Genomic DNA, 22,652 nt, shown 5'->3' with positions numbered 1-22,652 from the left:
ACATTCTCAAGAGGAAAATGGCAACTGGTCACGACAGGGGTCTGAGTGTTGTAGGGTTCAGGGAGACTTTATCAGCAGCAGAATGTGTCGGCAGCAGCAGTCAGGGCAGTTGTAGACACAGCAGACTGTGAAGGTCCAAGCCCCTCGTTCTCCCTTTCTCCACGGGGCTTGGCAGTTTCCATGTCCTTCACAGTGAACAGGCTAACTGGCTGTTGTCGCATGACAACAGTGTCTGAGTGCTGTTAAGAATAAAAGGGGGAAAAGAATAAAAGAAAATAGATGGGCCCAGTGGCACAAGCCTGGAATCCCAGAGGCTCCAGAGGCTGAGGCAGGGAGATCCCAAGTTCAAGGCCAACCAGGCCAACTTACCAAGACCCTGTCTCAAAATAAAATTAAAAAGAAAAAAAGGCTGGTGAAATAGCTCAGGGGTAGAGTGCTTGCCTGGCATGCGTGCAGTCCTGGGTTCAATCCCCAGACCCCAGTCCCCTGGCCACAGAATTAAAAGAAATGCAAGGTGATGACTATTCTAGGTCAGGAGGTACTTCAGGAAGAATGCAAGATTTATGTATATGAAAAAAAAAAAGGGAACAGGCATCATAGCATTAAATCAGATGAACCAATCAAAGGACCTCAGAAGAGTCTAAGTCCCAGTAAAATGCTTCCTCTACAAACTTGAGTAATGGTGCTTAATGTTTTCACTCACTTCGTGAGTGGGGTTTAAACATTTCCCACCAACACCAAGTGGGGTTGGAGGAGATGACAATGGTAAGTTGTTCTAAGTAACAGAAAGGCCAGAACTTAGGGAAATGTTGCGCCACCGTGTTGCTGTGAGCAGATTCTGGGGACGGCCAGGGAAAGTCGAGTTTGCCTACACATCCGTCTCCTGGTGCAAGTAGATATTGCCAGACCCCGTGGCAGGATTACAAAGACGCCAGAGAACAAGCACACAGAGTCGCTATGGAAACCAGATGCTTCAACTTGAGTTATTTACAGAGAACTTCCAGGGTGGCCAACTGCGGGGTGCTTCTCTCTCTGGTGCATCTCAGCCACAGGGTTGTTTTTAAGGGCTCTTCATTTTGCTATACTTGAGTAAGTAAGAAGTCAAGAGTCGGGGTGGTGACCACATCTCCAAGGTGTCATTCTGTGTGTGTTTTTGTTTTACACATGGGAAGCTTGTTCACACTTGCCTCAGCCATTGTCAAGGGTGCTGAATTCTGTAATATGAGAACCAGGTGTCAGTTTGCTCCTGTGGCAAAGAAGCACTTCCTGAAACACAGAGGTGGCCTCTGCCTGGGATGCACTGTGACACTCTTGGATCTCCACATTCTCTCACCTTTGACAGGGACAACCATCAATTTGGTCCTTAATTGTGAGTTGGAATTTTCCCAACTATTTAGCAGGATCTTTGAAATCAGGTGGGATTTTTTTTTTAAGGTAATTGCATGATGAGGATTTTCATAGCTTTTGAAGGATCTTTTGAACCATTTGATGTTTCAGCAGATGAAACGGTGGAAGCTATCAAGCTGATGATAAAGGTATGTACTTTGTCCCAAGCCACTAAAATGTACATTAACTATGATTGTGCAGTGTAGTTTAAAATGTACATAGATAGAGATACTATCCGGCATATTTTCAGTAAACAAGGAGCTAAAAACTATTTGAAAACCTCACTATCTGTAAGATAGAGTTTTAAGAATACGGCAATTTTGAATATGTTGGATGAGGAAGCAAACTGAGTCAGTAACTTTTCAGGAAAAAAGTAGGTTGTTCATGGCCTACATATCTGATAGCATTTCTTCAAGAAAGGACAACAATATGACACTACCTTTAGGCCATGAAAGTGGAAAATGCCAGTCATCTGATAGATGTTTTGTTTGGTAAGCAAGCAAATAAAAAGAATCAAAGGGTTCTGGAAGTAGAGGACTTCAGCCAACTGCAAGCTGTGACTTCATTTGTGTTCAGAGTAAGCCAAGCTCAGAGAGGCTATCTCACCGAGGATCATAGCGCTAGAACAAGAAACTATTTGGATGCAGTATCTTCCTTACAATTTTTTTTTATAAATGTTTACACTAAAATAAAAAATTAAGTAAAATATTTAGTAACTGACCATCAAATATTTAACTTGAAGACGGTCATTCCCAATGGCAGAGAAGCATTTGTTGAGCTGAGTTATGTGATAGATGGTTGATTTCGACAACCGGGATTTTCTAACCTGGGGGATCTTAACCTTATGCATCACGGATTCCTTTGGAAGTTAGGTGACACCTACGAAATCTTTCTCAGAATATCTGTAAATACATAAGATAAAATACATACGGATAAAAAAGGAAGCCCTTTATATTGAAGTAAAATTTTCAAATGATAAAATCAAATTTGTGATGTAGAGGTATGGTGTAGAGGGTTTGCTTTATTATCCACTAACAGGTTCCAGCAGTGCATTTAACAACTATTACCCTTGCAAAGCAGTGACCAGTATGAATGACATTTTGAAATATCTGCCACACCAGTAATGTGACGTGAAAATGAAAGTATGTGTAGCTTTTTGTGTTTGTGCTGGGTATGGAACCTAGGACCTTGTGCATGCTAGGCAGACACTCTATCACTATGTCCCCAGCTCTGTATTAGTGACTTTTATTCGTGATAAAGTCACAGATACAGCTGACGAGTGCTACTTTAGTTTGTTGCTGTCAAGCATAATTTAAGGAAATTTTTAATTTCATTTAGAGTTCATGAAATGAAGACATAGTTTTATCCCACCCAAATTCTGTTTGTAAACTTCTTGAGGTGGTCTAGAGACTCTAAGAACCCTAATACTTCTTCCTGTTGTCCCCAATTATATTGCTCAGTGGAGAAATGTTTTTGATAAAGAGTGAGAGAGAAAGAGTGAGAGCTAGAGAGAAAGTGGGGGGGGGTAGAGATTACCTTTCCGGTCTAGTAACTTAGAGATCTACTCTCCTCATAATATGCTGTTATCTTGAAGGATTATTTCCACATTCCTCTCTCAGAAGACGAACAAGGCAGGCGGTACCTGGAGCTGATGTATGCAGGAGCTGCTCTAAGGAACAGCTGGAGTCTTGCTGATGTTGGAATATCTTTCTGTTCGACTCTCAAATGCTTCATTAAGGTACCATGAACCAAATAACATTTGTGCAAGATGCCTGTCTCAATTTGTACCAAATTGTGTATAATCCTGCCACAGTAAGTTGGTAACTAACTTAGAGGTTTTCTTTCCCTGCCTTCTCTCTGCCGTTGGCATAGCTGGTCCTAGGCAGGCTTTGTGTGCAGGGGGAGTGACCTGGAGACCAGGCAGTTGCCCTTGTCTGCTCCCCACCCCCTACCTCTTTTGCTGCCTGTAAACACAAGCTCATCACAATCCAACATCAGAACAAGGTCCAGGGCAGATCTATAATACTGGATCGGGTCCCTTCATGGGCCACGATTATTAGGGGCAGAGGAGTGAAGAGGAAGAAATTTGCAGTAACAAGAGTGGTGGGGCAGTTTCCTCACCCAAGTCTAGCCAAAGTAGTCATCGGGTTAGGTATGCTGCAATGGAGGTAGCTTTTCCACTTAATGTCCTTAATTAATAACACTAAATGTGCATGACTAAGCACTCATGAGCCCTGAAGGACTTTACAGAACCTATAATTATAAATACACAAAATTATGTGCCTAGATATTTCAGGGGGTCCTTAACTTACAACAATTTTTAAAGGAACAAGTCATCCAAAGAATTCAAGAGGGCTGCTCTAGGGTAGAAGCATTATTCTATACTCTTTCTTTACCCTACATGAAGACAGGAACCTCAAGGAGTTAGTAAAGTATTCATTCCCCACCAAACAGGGCAATTCTTTTCTCATATTTATATTTAAAAGGTTTTCATGGTAGTAGAGAGTTAACTCGATATGTGTTTCAGTGAGTAACTAAAAGGGTGTTTAAAAGGAATGTTCTCCAACATTAAATAGTGAAGACAAGTCACAAAACACATACTGATTCTGCTTGTATGTACAAAATGTGCTGAAAGCTGGGTCCTTGTCCCCGTTTCCAACCCAGTAACAAAGACAAGGTTTTGAGGAAATGGAAACAGAAGTTTTATTGCTTTACTAGCAAAGGAGAAACAAGGGACTCCTGTCCCAGAGCCTGTGATTCTGCCCATCATGGGAGCTGGGGGTGCGGGATTACAGAGGTGACTCAGAGGAATCCCTTTTCCCTAGATTAGGGAGGAGAGATTAGGAAGGAGACCAGAGAAGAGAGATGGGCAGGAGGAAGGAGGGAGGGAGGAGATGGACAGGGAGAAGAAGGTCTGTGGGAGAACAATCTTACATGTGACTGAGTCACGCTCCCTGGCTGGGTGCTGAGACGCTCAGTCGCAGAAATGTGGCAGAGCTTTCCCCACTCTTCTTGGGTGCAAGAGTTGGTGTCTCATGCATGGGTGTGTCTTGCTACAGCCCCGTGGGTGAAGCTATGTTCACCTGTTCCTTTGTAATATAACCCCTTGCCCTGTTTAGGATAGAATCTTCCATGGAAGTGCCTTGTGTGTGTCCCCTTCTCTTACTGTGCCCTTGGGTGTGGCCTACCCAGGTGTCAGTCAATCTGCTGACAGTGGACATCATGAAGATAGACTCAGCCCCCTGAAACCTGACCCCTTGCCTCATTTAAATAACTTCTCCTCAATAAAAGGGGTCAGCACGTGCTCTTGCTCTATCTCTCTTTCTGCGGACCCTTAAGGTCAGAGGAGCCGTCACAGTGACCCCAAAGAAAAAGGTATTTGTGTCTCTTGTGTGGTTATTTCGTGCAGCCCAGTTAGCCCAGTTTAACTGGAGTGACCCCTGAGAAACCCGGCAAAGGTCAAGAAGAAAAGATGGGAAGAGGATGTCAGGAAGGAGAAGTTTGGAACGAAAACACATGTCAGTTTTAGAGCTACAAGGGATGTATGTAGTCAATGCATAAGTGGACCACTGATACAAAACCCATGTTTATATATGTTTTGATGTTCTATGAGCATTGTCACGTATTATTTTCCAGCTATGTTTCTTTATGCACATGAGTTCTACCTTCTGAGAATCGGAAAGCTAGGGTCTCCTGATTTATTTTGGCAAACTTAGAAATATGATGATGCAAACCCCAAACTGAAGTTCAAAGACTTGTTGGGTATGCAGTTTTTCTATTTTTAAAGGTATGGTTGGTATTGTACACTTGAAGTAAACCCAAGACATTTAGTTTTTTATTATTATTATTTTATTATGCTTATATTCTTGTGTGGATTGCTAAGTTTGCTTAGGTGACAAAAGGGAAAGATATTAGGTAAATCTACAGGCGATCTGACCTTCACTACATTTGAAATATAGTTATTTTCCAGTTTGCCTGCATGTCACACTTTGGTCAAAGTAGGTACATTTGGAGTAGGAGTGAATGGGGACTCAGTCAAGACTGGTGTGAAGAGAATGTTGCATAGACTCCTACGGAAGCCACAGAACCCGTTCTGTGCCTGTGTCTCCACGTTCTGTTTACACAGGGTGGGTCCTGACAACCGTGGCTACTGCTGCTCCTATAGAACTTGGCATTGAGGGCTGGGGTCGTGGCTCAGTGGCAGAGCACTTGCCTTGTGTGTGTGAGGCACTGGGTTCAATCCTCAGCCTAGTAAAATAAATAAATACAGATATTGTGTCCACCTGCAACTAAAGAAATATTAAGACAAAAAAACATGGCATTGGGCACTGCAAGAGCCTAGGTTTTCCTGGCACACAGAGGTGCTTCTGCACTGGCCCCTTTCATTCTGACCCATATTGCCCTGGAAATCACTGCTGCGGCTTTCTTCCCTCCTGTCATCCAGGGCCCAGAACAGTCCCTGGCACCTGGTGGTGCTGCGTCATGTGTACTGAATGAGTGAGTTCATGAGGATTTGAGAGGCAGAGCATGAAAGCTAATTAGGAAGATCTGGTTGCAGCCCAGAGCTTCACAGCGAGGTGTTGAGGTGCTTTTCAGGGATTGGATCCCCACCTTTCTGTGGCTTCCCCTCCCTCTCTACTCTTGAGGCAAAGCACTTCCTAGTATCTGGCCTTTATCCCTGTCTGCATCGTGCTCTTAGTTACAAGCAACAGAAACAAACCCCAGATGACTTAAGCTGAAAATAAACATATTAAAGAGCTTTTGCGTGATTCACAATCTTGCAGGGAAGATTACCAGGATCAGAGGTTACTCAACCAGAAACAATATCTAAGTCATATCCCAGAACTAGTCCAGGAAGGCCAGACTGCAGCTGCCAAGAACCTTTGAAGATGGTGCTGGAGTTGCTGTCAGCCCTGTGGCCAGGCCAGCAAGGCTTCAGGGCTGCCACTCCCCGAGTCAGCTGCTTCCCTGCCTTCTGGGCTCTTAGGTCCAAGGAGTGGGTAAGCAGGTCGGACTCGGCCTGCCTCCTCGCACACCCAAGCTGACAGCAAAGGGGCGGCCATCTGCGTCTCAAAGAGCTGAGATGAGCCCAGCCTTCCTAAGACACCCTAAGTCTCCTTCAGACTCCTTCTGGTTTCCTTGGCTTCCTTCTGTAACCAGACTTCCCCCAACAAAGTGTCCTAATCCCTTCTGATATCCCTGGAATGTTGTGAGAAGCTGTTTTTGTGAGACTGAGTACAGACCTGACTGCCAGGCAAGTTGGAAACGTGTGTGCTATCTTGATAGATGGAAAACTGATTGAAAATGATACACATTTTAGCTTTCAAAAGGCACTGTGAATATATAAACACCAAAGTCCAGGAGAAGCATGGAGTTTTATATTTTGAATTCAATTTTATACACAAGAACATGTATAAATGTGATTCTTCAAAATGTACAGTTTATCAATGAGAATACATTTATAATAAACAGCTTTTTCTTTTGGGATGGGGGGCGTGCTGGGGATGGACCCAGGGCCTTGAGCATGCTAGGCAAGCTCTTTTGCCATCGAGCTACACCCCCAGCTAAATGGTTATTTTTTCTAAGAGAAACCATCACAAAAAGTATTGAAAGAATTTGGAAAAGAAAGATATTTTAGTTTCAAATCAGAGTCCCGTCCTGTCCAGGATGACTACCACACAAGAGGAATTTATGAAGACATCTGACCAGAATTCATTCAGTTCAGCAAAACAAACACCATTTCACCTTTTGGTTTACTCCGGAACAGTTGGGGCAAGTTTCCGCTGTCTTGGTGCTGCCACTCCAAAATAGCAAACATAAAAAAGGAGAACTTGACACAAAATTACAGCAGTGTTCAAAACTAGACTCAACTTCTGTTTTCTTTCAGCCAGTGTTTCTAAAACCCTTCCTATTTTATTGTTCATGTACATGTCTGTATTTGCAGTGAGTTTGCTTTGTTCTTTGAAGTGGGGAAGAATGTCCATCCTATTTCAGGTATTTGTTTTTATTGGAAAGACATCATGTATGCCTCTCCTTGGTGTCTTGGTTGGTGTGTGGAGGGAAAGACCTGATTTTGTGTATGCACCTCGTGATATGGCATTGTTTATGCACTAAGTTCTGACCAGCACCCTGACTCAGTGTACTCAGCGAGGTAGAGAGATGCCACCTCCTATGGGGTAAGATGCTATAATCAGCATCCCTGGCTCCCTGTCCGTACAGCCAATATGCAGAAGTACCCAACTAGTGGGCCTCATTCAAATTCAAACTGAGTTTTCCCACAAAAGCAGAGTTGTAAAGAAGAATGAAATTATGGTGTTCGCTGGAAAATGGATGGAACTGGAGAACATCATGCTAAGTGAAATAAGACAGAACTAGAAATTCATATGCAGAAGGTAGAACAAAATAAGGAAGAAAGAAAAAAGAAAAAGTGTGTGCATGGTGGGGCAGGGGATCCCAGGAAAATAGAAAAAAGCCAGGCATGGTGATGCACACATGTAGTTCCAGTATTTGGGAGGATGAGGCAGGAGAATTGCGCATTTGAGGCCAGTCTTAGCAACTTAGTGAGGTCCTAAGCAACTTAGCAAGATCCTATCTCAAAAAAATAAAAAAGGGATGGGGTTGTGGTTCAGTGGTTAGTAAAGTGATTAAGTGGGTTCAATCCTCAGTACCAAAAAAGAAAGAAAGAAAATAGGAGATCAGTGGAGAGTAGAAGAAGGCAATGGTGGGAGATGGGGGCACGAATCTGATTGAAACTTCCCATGTACGTATATGAATATACCACAGTGAATCTCACCTTCAGGTATAGCCATAATGCACTGATTTAAAAAAACTATAAATAAAAAAGCAAAGTTTTTAAAATAGAAGATTACAGGTAGAGTTTAAATAATGCAAATATCATTTAAATAGATGCATTATGAATGAAATAGGTCTGGGATGTCATTTGACATTTATTATTTACTTGTGTAGTCAAAGGTCCCTATATGCTCCTCCCCCTAAAAACTGACTCTCTGTAGGTGTTAATTGGGGCCTTGGGACCTGACAGCATTTGATTCCTTGCACTTTTGGTTTTCACCTCTGTCAATGCTGGTACCTACAGGCTAGAGACAGGTTAGAAAGGCTTATCTTTTTTTTTTTTTTTTGTCAGTAGAATTGAAATAGTTTTATTTGTAAAAAAAAAAAAAAATGCTTTGTTCTATTTCACTCTGGAAAACATGGCATTTATAGTCAAAAGGCTTTCACCAAATATTCACAATGCATATCCCATGAGAGAAGGAAGATATCTGGATGTGAATGAAAGGCAGAGGGCTGGGCATGATGGTACACACCTGTAATCCACAGTGACTCAACAGGCTGAGGCAGGAGGATAGCAAGATTGAAGCCAGCCTCGGTAATTCAGCAAGGTCCCAAACAACTCAGAAAGACCCTGTCTCAAAATAAAAAACAATAGGGATGGGCATATAGCTCAGCAGAGTGCCCCTGGGTTCAGGTTTAATCCCCAGTACAAAAAAAAAAAAAAAATGGCAAGCAAAAGACAGAATTTGTAATTTACAAATGAATTGGAAAAGATCTCTGTTTTTCACAGGTTCAAATTAGGAATTGTAAAACCTTAGTAAATAGTTACCAAGACCAGGAAGTTTACAAAAATTCCAGGTGATGGTACCAGAGGAGAGTGGAACTCAAAACAAATATTCATAGTCCTGGAATTGTGAGTGCTTCTTTTTTGGGGGGGGGTGGGAGATGGGAAGGGTTACCAGAAATTGAACTCAAGGACACCTAACCACTGAGTCACATCCCCAGCCCCTCCATCATCATTATTATTATTATTATTATTATTATGTATTTTATTTAGAGATAGGGTCTTACTAAATTTCCTACGGCCTGGCCAAGTTGCTAAGGCTGGCCTTGAAATTGCAATCCTCCTGACTCAGCCTCCCAAGCCTCTGGGATTACAGGCATGCATGCACCACTGCACCCGGCCTGTGAGTGCTTCTATTTATTTATTTATTTTGATTTTTATATGACAGCGGAATGCATTACAATTCATATTACACATATACAGCACATTTTTTGTATCTCTGGTTGTATGCAAAGTATATTCACACCAATTTGTGTCTTCATACATGTACTTTGGATAATGATGACCATAACATTCCACCATCATTTCTAACCCCATGCCCCCTCCCTTTCCCTCCCACCCCTCTGCTCTATCTAGAGGATGGCTTTGGAGAAGATAATGCTAAGTGAAGTTTGCCCATCCCCCAAAAAACAAATGCCGAATGTTTTCTCTGATATTAGGAGGCTGATTCACAGTGGGGCAGGGAGGGGAACATGGGAGGAATAGAGGGGCTTATCTACCATGTGAACGTGGTATCATTCATGTGCTGTGAAGCTTCTCTTTGCCTCGTTTATGTGGCCTCATGTAGTAGCAAGTTAACTGGGGAGAGTAACTCAGGCCTCCTGTATTTTGTTTGCACGTTATTCTATTCATTTGCTTTTCATTCTAAATATAAATTAGTACCCAGCCAGAGGAATAAAGATAAATCAGAGGAATCTCTAAAGAAATAAGGGAAGGGCTTGGGTTGTGCCTCAATGGTAGAGCACCTGCCCAGCCTGTGCCAGGCCTTGGGCTCAATCCCCAGGACCACAAGAAGAGAAGAAAAGGGTGGAGATGACATATCATCTCCCCTCTTTTGCACTTAGCACCTTTCTGTTCAGCTTTGCAGGGATTTCTGCCCAACGCACACATTCACGGACTGGCTTCGGCAGATCCAGCCTTGCACAGCCGAAGGAAAGCATGGGCCTGGTGAAAGGGGAGGGCGAATATGGTTCTCTCTATGGGTACTGAGCAGTTTTCTGTGAAACCATCCTGCAGAGTGTCCACACAGCTCAGCTTGCGGGGTGGCCTCAGGTGAGGAGAAGAGGGTGGAGCCTGCTCCTGGGCTGGAGTCACTGAGATGTGCCCTAGATCCAGACACTGCAGACCTGACAGCAAGCCGCTCCTCAGGACTTTCTCAGAGCTCCGCGTGTAGATTCCTATGATGGCACTTGTACCCGGAGGGAGGGAATTAAATTAGTATATAAGAAAGTGGTGTCCAGAAGGGCCTCTTTCTTATATATTAATTTCATTAGGGACTGAAGGGGAGTTTTGATGGAAGGAAGAGGGTGAAGAAGCAGAAGGGCAAGATGCCAGGGCTGGCTGGAGTGCCCAGGAGGAGCCGGGCGCCCAGCTTCAGGAGAGCCCTGACCCAGCCCTCAGTGGCACACCCAGCCCACCGCAGGCCACGGAAGAGTCACTGTCCTCCCCAGTCCTCAAAGAGGAAGTGAGGTCAGTTTCACTTTCTGTTACAGAGTGGAAATGTGGAGATCCTCCCCCTCCCCCAATTGCTGTGTTCCCAGTTTTAGTTTGTCCTGACTGACTGTGGCCAACAGAGGACTGAGACTCCACCAGCTTCCCATATCAACTCTGCTTCAGATGTCTCAGTGCCACTTGGTTTCCTATTTGGATTGTAAAAGAAAAGGAACAAAGGACACTTAAAAAAAAAAAAACCTGTATTCAGTATTTCCCTTTTTAAACATAAAATTAAATATACATGGTTATTGTATTTTTAACAAGTCAAGCTGCATAGACAGATGATGGAGAGCATGTAGCAGTAAGAAAAACTTCCCTGCCCGCTCCTCAGAGTTAGCCTCTCAGAAAGGACTTTTTAAGATTGACCTCAGGCTTAGAATCCACGGTCTTTCTAAATTAAAGTGCAGCACTGTGGAGGGTGTTTCCAAACTAACACCTGGGTAACCACAGCAAGAACGTAGGTTGTCAGCCTTCCTTTCGTGGATCTGGGTCTGTAGATAAAGGACGAAAGATCTCAGAGCCCGCGGCGTCTCCTCCACCTTGCTCAAAGCAGGGGGACTCGCTAATGTGGACACAAAGGGCAAGACCAAGACCAGAGGTCAGAGTGCAAAGCTGATCCTGTCCCCCACCCCCAGCACACCCACATAGAGGGAGCCTGAGGCCCTCAGAACCCTCTGACGGGTTGGTCCCCTGTGCCAACCTCCAAACAGTACATTCCCTCCTTTCCTCGCCCTTCAGGAAGAAGACAAGCCCACGCTGTACGTGTTCAACGCTGTGACCCAAGAGACGATGCCAATAATGGAGAGCGTTTCCCTTCTTGGTAAAACAGTGTCTGACTTAAGGACCGAGGTGACTCTGAGATGTGGCCTCCCTGTGAGCGTCTACTGTCTGCGGACCCCCGCTGGCCTGGAGATGTATGATCGCAACACCCTCCGGGACTACCAGACCCATCTTGGTATGGCCTCGGCGGTGGGTATGCTGCCACTCAGCAAGGGGTGCTTTGATCCCAGCCAGATTTTGGACTTTTTCAAAAGAAAATGGAAATCTGGATTTTAAAATGCAGTATATTGATTTCATTTGCTTATTGATTTTAAAATAGTTGATAGTTACATAGTTTTAAAATGTCAGCAGTATAGAAGGTTGTGGCATCTCTGCGTCTCCCAGCCCCTGCAGGCAACCATTATGGCCATGAAGACTGAGAATCAAAAGCATTTCTAAATTGAGTCACAGCAAATGGAGGAGTTGCTTCTAATCAGAATCCTCTGCCAGAATAGCATGGATATAAGTTATCAACACTTTGTGTCCTTGTCTGTAGACTAAGAAATAAGGAAGGTCTCAAAGTCCTGCCAACTCTTGTTCTTTTTTCTTTTTTAAAAATTTTTTTAGTTATATATGGACACAATGTCTTTATTTTGTTTATTTATTTTTATGTGGTGCTGAAGATCGAACCCAGTACCTCACATGTGCCAGGCAAATGCTCTGCCACTGAGCTACAGCCCCAGCCCCAACTCTTGTTCTTGAAGCAGGATTTGTTGATATTCTCCAGTTAGAAGAGCAAAACTCAAATCACTTTATCTGTTTCTCTTTGAAAGTATATTTCAAGCATATACAAAAGTAAATCAAGTACATATTCTTTCCCCCTTTTTAATGCAAGTAGCAGCATATACTGTACACTGTTCTGAATATCTCTGTGTGCAATCTCATTCTACAATGTTACCAGTTATATAAAAACCAGCTTTGTAACATGGGAATGCCAGGATTCAGGGTGGAAAGCTGCCTTTCTTTAGCAGACCAGCATTTCCCCCTTATAGACAGCTTCCAACTGCTCTTTCAATACTGTAATCCAGGTCACGCATGGTACACCAGACGTCAATGAGAAAACCTCAGATCTGACAAGCCTTCAGATTTGCTTTAATCCTATTAGAAAATGATGTGAACTTAGGTCATCACTTGAGGTGAGTGAGTCCTTGCTGAAAGGGGCACAGCTGCAGGAAGGGCGAAGCTGTAAGACTGCTTCTCCCTACTATACACAGAGCTTTCTAGGGGAGTTCAAGTTAAGGGGTTTGGCTTTTAAAAACTGCTAAATTTGTACTTATTGGTGCTTCTCCTGACCGTTGTATTGTCTTAGCATTATTCCTTCATGCAGTTTCAAAGTGAGGCTCTCAGAACTTTGCTGTCAATTATTGTCCCCATTTTTGGTCAGAGCAAATGAAGTTGTAGGGTCTGTCCCCAGAGTGCTCCTCTATAGAGCACATGCCGGCTGTGCACGCTGGCTGGAGACTGAACCCTCCCTCGGATATGCTGAGGGATACATGAGGCAGGACGCACTGGCACTGTGACACTTGTCCTCAAGCAACTGTAATCTGGTTATTTAATGAAACATCAAAAGACAAAACAAAACTAGCATAAAGTCTGGATGATTGTTCTTTGGTCCTATATGGCTCGTATTATGCTGTGGCATTTTAGAGAATTCAGAAAGGACTTCACAAATTTTTTTTTTTTTTAAGTAACTTTTCTGGAAGTGTTCGGAGGACAACACACCAACCCTTAAAACGAGCCTCTGAGGAAAGAGCTTGAGGAGGAGGGTTTCAGAGACCAGGCTCAGGGTCAGCACACTCTGATGGGCTGCTTTAGCCATCGCGGCTACAGGGGGCCCTGGAGGACAGGCCAGGGGCAAGGGGCACGCCCTGCACCTCTGCTTAAAGCATAACCCGTGCTCCTCGAACAGCCAGCACACCTGGCTTTAACCAGAGGGCGAAGGACCCTTAGCTTCTGTTCCAGATTCTCCCCAGTCCAGTCAATGAGTCATCCCCTCGGCTCTCAGGAGTTGACCCTTGACCCTTTTTCCAAAAGCAGTGGAAAATCCAGGTTTTGAAGAAGCAGTCAAGTCGTTGTTGAAAATCAAAGATGTAAATGGCCAAGCAGTCGCTGGACACCCTGGCTCGCGCAGGAATACGCGAAGCTCGGGCTGCACTCCCAGCCTCGCGGTGGAATGGCGGGACACTCAGTCCTCAGCCACCCCGTGGGGGCTGAAGCGTCCTCTGGTAATGAGCGGCGTGGACTACAGAGGGAATGAGGAGAAACTGCAGCAGGGTGGTGCACTGACCGGCAGTTTTAATGGTCCCAGTATTAAGTGATTCCACCAGCAATGGGCGAGACAACCAGAGTAACAAGAAGAAGAAGAAACAGAGACATGCCCGACCCATATTTAAGAAAAGGGAAGGACCAAGGCTCTGACGCTAAGGACGGGGGTGGGCAAACTAGGGAAGGGAGCTGAGCTGGGTCCCAAGGTTTGGTAGGAGGAAATTCGCAGAGGCTGCAAGTACGCCTGAGTCTTCCCATTCTCCTCCGTGACAACCAGGGAGCCAGGCCTGAGTGGTAGCAGATGTTGGGGTAGGTGTCCTGCCCACAAGGTGGGAGTCAAGCCCTAGGAGAGATCAAGTACAGAGAGGGACCTAGCAAGGAAGCAGACCTCAGAGGAATGGGAAATGAGCCGTGAAAAGCTGTCTGAGTCGGGAGAACCAGGACTCTGTACTGGAACAGGGGGTGGGCTAGAGGCTACTGGCAGGAGGCTGGTGAAGGCCAGGCTGTCAGGAGGCTGGTGAAGGCCAGGCAACTTTAAGAAAAGGCTTCTGGTTCAGTTCAAAGGTCATTGGTGGGCTCAGCGCATTTCAATAAAGTAGGTGGTGACAAAAGGATTTTGGATTGAAAAAGATAATAAATAAGGGGATAAAGGGCTTTTTTGGTGATAGAACATTTAATAACTAACTTACCAAGAATTTATCAAGCTAAGGGGCTGGGGTTGTAGCTCAGTGGTAGAGTGCTTGCCTAGCACATGGGAGGCCCTGGGTTTAATCCTCAGTACCACATAAAAATAAATAAATAAAATAAAGGTATTGTGTCAAACTACAACTAAAAAAATGAATATTAAAAAAAATTTATCAAGCTAAGCATATCCAAATATTTGTGATTTGAAATTTAGTGGCACAACACAGGTCCAACACACACACACACACACACACACACACACACACACTTTTTTTTGCATTAACGATATGGTACAAGTATTCCCTTTGGCCTTGCTCCCAACTCCTAGGTCTCTTCCAGGCTTTTGTTTACCTCTTGCTTACCTGCTTGTTACTCGCTATACACACACACACACACACACACAAACACACATACACACACATAATATACATGCTCAAAACTGGCGTGAATCCTTTCTGGAACAAGGTATACCTACCTAAACAAACGAGTAAGTGGAGGATGAATAAATGAATGGAAGCCATTTCTTTAGGAATGATGCCAGTCAGTTCTTTTTTACTGTAAATGGCTCGTGGTATGGGTTCATGGACAGCCTGAGCATGTTGCACATGAGAAACTCTTCCTGGAGCTGAGATCTGAGCTGGTTCAGGGTACCTCGGCAAGTCCTAGGTCCAGGGAGACCTTATGTGCCCCTTAAAACCCTTTATTGATAAGAAAACTGAGGCTCAGAGAGGTACATGACCTGATCAAGACCATACTGCCAATAAACAGTGTTCATACTCCATCCAACTGGGTTCTTCCCAATAATCTGGTCTGCCAAACCGGAACACCTTCATTGATGCCCTTTAAGGTCTGATCAATGTTTTACTTTGTTTCCCCTGCCCCAGGAAGTCCAAATCAAAGAAATGATTTGCATATTCTGGGAGAAAAAGCCCAAATCAGGCAGATATCGACCCTTGGAGCACAAGTAAGGAACCCAGGAACTTGGGAGACAGGGACCAACAGGGAGCCTTGGGGACAACTGCCTAGCATAGGCCCTGCTGTTCCCATCTGCTTTCCAGGGTGGCCCTGAGCAGTGCGGACAGGTGTGCAAGAAGACACCAAGCAGATGCAGGTTTGGAAAGCTCCATAACCTCTGTGGGTCCCTCAAAAAAATAAGAATAGAGAATTAGAAGGCTAATGCAGAAAGGGGCCCCAATCTTAAGTCTCATCACCTTTACACATTTCTGTGACAGGTATGGGTAGTGTCATCTGGAGCAGCATAACATTTTTCAAGTAAATTTCTATTTTCCAACAGAATTCTTAAGCTTATGAAGAAATTTAATATGTGAAAAAAAAGAGCATTAAAAACCAACTGGGATGAAAAGATTAGCCAGTAAATGGTGCTTACTAAACTTGTTTAGAAATTCTCTGGATATTCAAAAGTTGAGCAATAAAAGAAAACCCTTTGATTGTTATCTTTGATCTTTGAAAAATTAGGGCTCTTTATTGCAAGGAACTGATTTGATATAATAATAGTATATATTATATATTATTATATCATATGATATAATAATGATAATTCTAACAGACAGGAAATTAAAGTAGAATAAAATACAGGTCTTGACAGAGGTGCCCTACTGATATTAAGGAGGATTGAGCTAGGGACGGTAGAGACCCTGAACCTAGGGACGGATGGATGGGCTGAGAAAAACCCAGCTGCACACACCTAGAGAGGGCAGTGGTGGGGGCCTGGAGTAGGCAAGTAAGTGTGTCTGGCAATTGATAAGTGAAAGCCATTTATCAGTGGAAGCAAAAGATGAAAGGTGCCATACAGCAGGGCTGGATTGTGGCAGATCAAGGCCACGTGCTTGCCAAAGTCATGTTAGAACAGAAGCAGGAGTGAGCAGGTGCAGCCTGTCAGCAGAGAGGGGAGAAGACACACAGAGACATGGAGAGTATAAGGGAGAGAGTCCTGGGTCCCTGGGGAGAAGAGGGAGCAGCCCACTGTGAGCAAATCTTGGTTGTTCATGCACATGAGGGACTTCTTGCAACCCCAGGGCACAATTAAAACAGGCCCCCAAGACTGGATGAGACCTGGTGCTTGGGCTCACAGTTCTCCACTGGCCTTTGTCAACTGGCTATTCTAAAGTTTCTGCAACATATGTTCAATGATAGAGAGTTTCCAAGCATATATGGGAGCCAGAGGAAGAGCCCCTTAACCTATCTGGACAGGTAAGGAGACGGTATAGTTAATGAGGCTCTTACCTAAGGGTCCAACAAAGCCAGTTTGCTTAGTTTCCTTTTCCAAAACCACCAGCTTCAGTTTACACGGTAACGTATATCTCAGCCCTGGATCAACGTCCACAAGACTGCTTTAAGAGGGCTGCAGGAAACTACAGCATTATATGCCCTGGCTCCAGAGATGAGAAAACAGGAGTGTACTCAAGCTGAGTGGCTCTTCAAAAACCCAAAGCCTAAGCTAAAAATACCACCCTGGCTCTTTATCCCAAGGTTACTTTCCAGTGTGTATCCAGCTCCTGCCTCTGTTGGAGGAGAGCTATCATTAGAAGTTTTAAGCAATGCCGAACCACAAGGACAAACGCGAGCTGTGACCCGCCTCTCTGTGTCCACAGGCACAACATTACGTTTGGACGTCTGGGATGGATGGAAGGAGTTTCTCATGGGCTGCCTCCTTGGGCAGAAACTAAAAGTCCAACGCTATTTATCCAGAGAAGGACCAGTGCTCAAGTACGAGAGAGGAGGCACATACGGAATTAATTTAAGTAACTTTTCACTAAACTCCCGTCAGACCGTGAGCTGCTGTTTCCTCTACACTTGGGGTGCTGCTCCAGGCGGGTTCCACTGCACACAATATTACACCACGTGAGGCATTAGCTGGCAGCCCTTGGTGATGGGTTGCAGTGATTGGGAATACTAATGAAACAGGTGACTTCAGTTTGATTTGGATATCGGACTTCTAAACGTCACTTTAAAACCTGAGACGATAAGTATCTTGCCATTCACTTTAGTTATCCTACAAAAACACTTTCCAATCAATTGGCTGAAAACGTGATCCGCCCCTTTCTAAGTTCACTTGTAGTTTTTTAAAGTGCATTTCATACAAGCAGCCAGCATTTGGCCACACACAAACTGTACCTGGGCGGTAAAGAGGGAGGCTCGGAACCCTCCCAGGTACCACTGCAGCCAGCAAGCAGCTGGCCAACTGCACAAGCCCCAGTAACCCTGAGGTCCGCGTTCCTCCGCGTTTAGAACAGCGCCCCCTCGTGGGAGTTCAGCCCTGCTTATAAAAGCGCAGGCACTATCAGGAGCTCCAAGGGCTTGGTGAGGGGACAGATGGGAAGAGCAGCTTTCACGGTCTCGTGAAATATTGAAGTATTTTACATCCATTTCTAATTTAGGATGGTGATGAGTCTCTTGTTTCATGTTCTGAATCCAAAGAAATATTTGTTTCGCCTTGATGCCTTTAACATAGCATATTTACTAAGTACACTCTTTGACGTGAGCACTATTGCATGATTTTGTCCTTAGGACAATATATGAGGTAAGTATTTGTTATCTTGTACAACAGAAAGGAAACTGAGGTTATGAAATGTCCCCAATGTCACCCTGCTGTCAAGGAAGGGCACAGCAGGATCTTGGATCCTGACAATTCACCTCTAGTCTTCATGTGCTCAATCACCTCCCCTGGACTTAATATTCAAAGTCCAAGAGCTGAGAATGTACATGATCAAGATGAAAAGCTCCTTTAACTCCTCCACCCAATCAACAGGTATTTGTTGAGCACTTGCTATGTACTAAGAGCCTAGGAATATAGCAATAAACAAGGCCTCACTGTCTTCAGCAAGCTTAACATCTAGTAGGGGAAACAGAAAATAAACAACCAGTTGCTGGAGAAGCAAAATGAAAAAAATGCTTGGGAGTCCAACTCCAGTGCCCACGTGCCTGGGAGCCAACCCTGTTCCTTTACCGTCAGCTCCATAAATAACGGGGAGCAACCTAAACATCACATACCTCAGCCTCCTGGGAAGTGGCAACAATAATAGTATCTACCCAGAGAATGGCTTTAGAGATGAAGTGACTCTGTGGTCATAAGGACTCAAAGGGTGCTGCAGGCCTGGTCAGAAGCCTCGAGGGTCAGGCTTCACGGCTGTCACCGCCTGTGTGCTGTGGGCTGTAAACAAGGCTCAGTGCAGCCTGGCAGAAGAGCATGCAGGTGGACCACTTGCTCCACTAGGGATCAGCGAGGCTGCCTGAGAAGGGAGGTCCTGTTTGAGACCTGAAGGACCAGCACCCAGGGGGATGGCAGGTAGGAGAGAAGACAAGGATCCAAAATAGGTGTCCAAGCCGAGCAGCAAGAGGGCAGGTTCATGGAACTGAATGCCTTTCCTGGTGGTGGACTGCAGATTGAGAGGGAGTTGGTGGCTGGAAGGGTGAGAGACCAGTCCACGCAGTCCTGTGGAGGAATGGAAAGGGTTTGGACTTGGTCTCTCGCGGGTGGGAAGGCTCTGAAGGGAGGGAAGGGGCAGGATGGGCTTGGCATTTAAGATCACAGCCCCGCCTGCTGTCTGTGGAACAGAAGTAGATGGTCAGGAGAAGGTGGCTGCGGAGCCAGGCCTGTGGTAGGACAGGGGGAGCTAAGGACGGACTGAGGGTAGGTGTGGGAGGCAGAGTCAGCCCCTGTGAATAACAGACTAGGTATGGGAAGAAAGGAGAGGAAAGGCAAAGTAAATCTGAAGCCCCCGCTCCTGGCTTCAATGATGGGGTAGACGAAGAGCTGCTGGGCCAGGAGGGGAACCTCAGAAGAAGAGCAAACTTGGGAAAGAAGATGAGGAATTCAGTCACTGACACAGTGAGCTTGAAGGGCTTATTTGGACGCATCAATCAAACTGTAGATGTCTGAAGGAAAGATATGGCCCAGGGACCTGGTGTCACCAGGGCAAGGATGATTGCCCAGCCGCCCAGAGGTCCCAGGGGTCTTTCACAGCTTATTCAGGAGCAGGCTCCTCATCCAAGATGGGTCAACTTCAGAGAGGCTGCCTTGCCATGATGACTTTCAAAGTTCAAGTGTGAAGCTGATGTGTGCATAAATGCCAGCACCTTAACTCCATTTAGTTATAACCTAACTGACCCCTGTGCTCTGGGCAGAGCATGTTCCCCATCCAGGAAAACACATGGGAAGCTGCATGCGCAGCAAAAGGCAGAGGCTGGTGTGCAAGTAGAGAAGGGGTAACACCAGGCCACCTGCCTCCATCTCTGCAAGGGGTTCAGTCCCCCTGCACACGTGTGTCCTGGACGAGGTTGGGCGCACTCGAGGTTTGCCTCCTTCATTCATGCCTCTGAACTGCCATCACCAATCCCCAGCTCATGCCTTGGGAATGTTGGAAGGACCAGGGTGGCACAGTACAATGGAGGTGACAGAGGACAGCAACCAGGAGTCCAGGCAGGGTGGGGGTGATAGGAGGCAGGGCTGTGGCTCAGGAGAGTAGCAGAGAATTGAAAAGACAGAACACATTACTGTCCAAACAGCAAGACAAACACACTGAGCTCTCAGATGTCTAAAATGCGCTGAATTGCTTCCAGTAACTTCCTTTTTACTATATAGCTTCACAGTTGTCCTAAACATTTGATTTTTACATTGACATCCACTCCAAGGGAACCAGTTAGAATCATTTACCTGCTGGTGGGAGAAGAGGGGGTATCAGCAGGCCTGTGAATCCAACCAGGTGCTACTATAAGTCTTTCTTAAAACAGCGTCAAGGTCAACGTTAGGAAGAAGTGAGCACTTCAGCAGAATGTCTTGTGAGTACCGGGTGACCCTGCTTTACTGACCCTTCCCCCACTTGCTTCCCTCCTCCAGGTATCAGAGAAGGGTTGCCCTGTACATCGCTGCCTTCTATGGCTACGCCGAGCTCACTGAGTGGGCCCTGAAGCAGGGTGCGCGGCCCCATGAGGCAGTGGGTGCCCACCCCTATCGAGCATGGTGCCACGAAGCCCTCCACGCAGATGTCTCCAAGTGCCCCATTCATGCAGCTGCAGAAGCAGGCCAACTGCTGGTTCTGAAGACCTTTGTCCACTGCAGTGTCCTGTGCCTGGAATGCAAAGACCCAGCAGGACAAACCCCCCTGGCCATCGCGTCCAAACACAGGCATAAAGACTGCGTGTTGTATCTGCTGAATAAAATGTGGTCCACGGTCTCATTTCTGAAGATTTCTGTCCCAATGAGGATTTATATTAAGATAAAACAATGGATCCTCAGAGCTCAGAGTCACAGCCTTCGCAGGAGCCAGCTGTGCAGAGCCGGGGTCCGTGGGGCGAAAGTTGGAGATATTGTGATGGTGGATGGTTTCACCCAACCCCAAATGACCTCCAAGAGCTGGCATAAGGCTGGGAACCAGGACTCACAAGGCAGCTCCAGCAAGCTACCGCCTCTCAGAGGACACGCTACAAGAAGGAAGCCTGGGGACTCTGTGGCAGTTCCACAAAGGGAAGCGGGAGATGGGCCCCTAGTGTTGCCTCCACTGGTAGATGCGGATGCATTCTCTGAGTTACAGAGACATCAACAGCAAAGTCAGATAAAAATTACCTCCACAGCTCGGAGGAAAGAAGGGCGCATAAAAAATGCCTACCTCCCCCAAGTGCCCCTCCCCCCCTTTTCAAGAGCGGGGTACTCGCTCCCCTGTTACTCCACAGCGCGCAGTGAGGACGTTTTACTGAAGTCCTGCTTCGCATCTTTCCAGCAGCACAGTGGGAGGACTCCCAGGGAGAACGCCATCTACTGCTTGGCTGTGGCCAGGTAATGTTTCCTCTGTGAACACACAAGGGCAGGCCTTTGATAAGGCAGGTCTAGTGCAGGGGACATTGGTAAAGCCTCCTGTGCCACACGCAGTACTAACATAAGTCGCTTCAATGCAGCCATACCCAGCCCCAGGTCCTCATCTTAGCCTGTGTCTAGGACACAGTGAACTGAATTCACCGCCTAGTCCAATGTGTAAATGCATCTCGGTGCACGAGTGGGTTCTTTGTCTTGCAAAATTGAAGAATGAAATCCACAGACACAAGAGTGAGAGCACAGTAACAGGCTTTATCAGAGCAATAGAAAGAAAGCAGAGCTTCGGAGAGAGAGGGATCCCAAGACAGGGCTGCCAATGGGTACCTGTTGTCTAGGGGGTTTTATGGGCTTGATGTAGCCCTATAGGTGATGGGTGAGATATAGGATTTGGAAAGGGGCCAATTGACACTCTTTTTTGTCTTCTTCAACAAATCTGGGGAGAGTAGTTTCAAACTTTTATTGACATAAGGTGGGGATGAGGGGTTTTAGGCACAACAGAAAGTGCTTTAAAGGAGCTTTTGTGGTTGGCCATTGCTGGGAGTAGGGGTAGGGATAACTAAGGAGGAGCTTTGTGGTTGAGGCTGTCAGGGGCAAATGATGGGTGTGTCCTAGACCCGACATCTCCTTTCCTTCTCTTCTGAGACCCCCATCTTGGCTGCCTAGGGGTGGCCCATCTTGCTGCCCCACAATCTGTAAATGCTTTACTCCTCAACCCTTCAAGAGCCAAAGAGACACACAAAAAGCATAGTGTCTCAGGGCACAGGGGCACGTGCCTGTCATCCCAGCAACTTGGGAGGCAGAGGCAGGGGGCTTGGCAACTTAGGGAAACCCTGTCTCAAAGTAAGAAATTACAAAGGGCCAGGAATGTAGTTCAGTGGAAGAGCAGTGCTGGGTTTAATCTCTAGAACCCAAAGAAAAAGATCATAGTATCACTTAGATCAGTTGCTGGTGCTTATTTCTTTTTTGAAGCTGATAAGAAATTGTTAGTTACTGTTGAGGAAAATAAGTAAACTTTAAATATGAGATGGAGACATCAAAGGTGTCATGAAAGACTAGATGGTAATGAAAGTGGAAGAAAGGAACTATTTAAAAACAAATTGAACCACGAAAAGTTTAGTTGAGGGCAGGGGATATAGTTCCATGCTGAAGTGCTTACCTAGCATGCAAAGGCCTGGTTTAATCCTCAGGGAAGGAAGGAAGGAAGGAAGGAAGGAAGGAAGGAAGGAAGGAAGGAAGGAAGGAAGGAAGGAACAAGGAAGGAAGGAAGGGAGGAAGGAAGGAGGAAGGAAGAGGAGGAGGGAGGGAGGAGGAGGGAGGGGG

The 22,652-nt window shown here is 45.6% G+C and overlaps 1 protein-coding gene across 7 annotated transcripts in view; it reads left to right on the top strand.

Annotated features, from left to right (window-relative positions):
- The first annotated feature begins 1,197 nt into the window (after positions 1-1,197).
- The window catches only part of Ankub1 (ankyrin repeat and ubiquitin domain containing 1), a 27,710-nt gene continuing 6,255 nt past the window's right edge, over positions 1,198-22,652 (top strand). The window contains exons 1-6 of one of the 7 annotated variants that reach the window (XM_048793976.1): positions 1,198-1,369; positions 1,501-1,535; positions 2,981-3,124; positions 11,474-11,690; positions 17,116-17,230; positions 20,361-21,296. In XM_048793976.1, the coding sequence (XP_048649933.1) occupies positions 1,222-1,369; positions 1,501-1,535; positions 2,981-3,124; positions 11,474-11,690; positions 17,116-17,230; positions 20,361-21,296 (1,595 nt within the window). In that variant the 5' untranslated portion in view covers positions 1,198-1,221. Of the gene's footprint in view, positions 1,536-2,980; positions 3,125-11,473; positions 11,691-17,115; positions 17,231-20,360; positions 21,297-22,652 lie in introns of all 7 variants that reach the window. The other 6 variants (XM_015487290.2, XM_048793980.1, XM_048793978.1 and 3 more) reach the window with 6 other exon arrangements.

The sequence above is a fragment of the Marmota marmota genome, unplaced genomic scaffold, assembly GCF_001458135.2.
Source record: "Marmota marmota marmota unplaced genomic scaffold, marMar, whole genome shotgun sequence".
Taxonomy (NCBI): domain Eukaryota; kingdom Metazoa; phylum Chordata; class Mammalia; order Rodentia; family Sciuridae; genus Marmota; species Marmota marmota.
The sequence above is the reverse complement of the archived record's forward strand: the minus strand, read 5'-3'. Positions and strand labels throughout refer to the sequence as shown.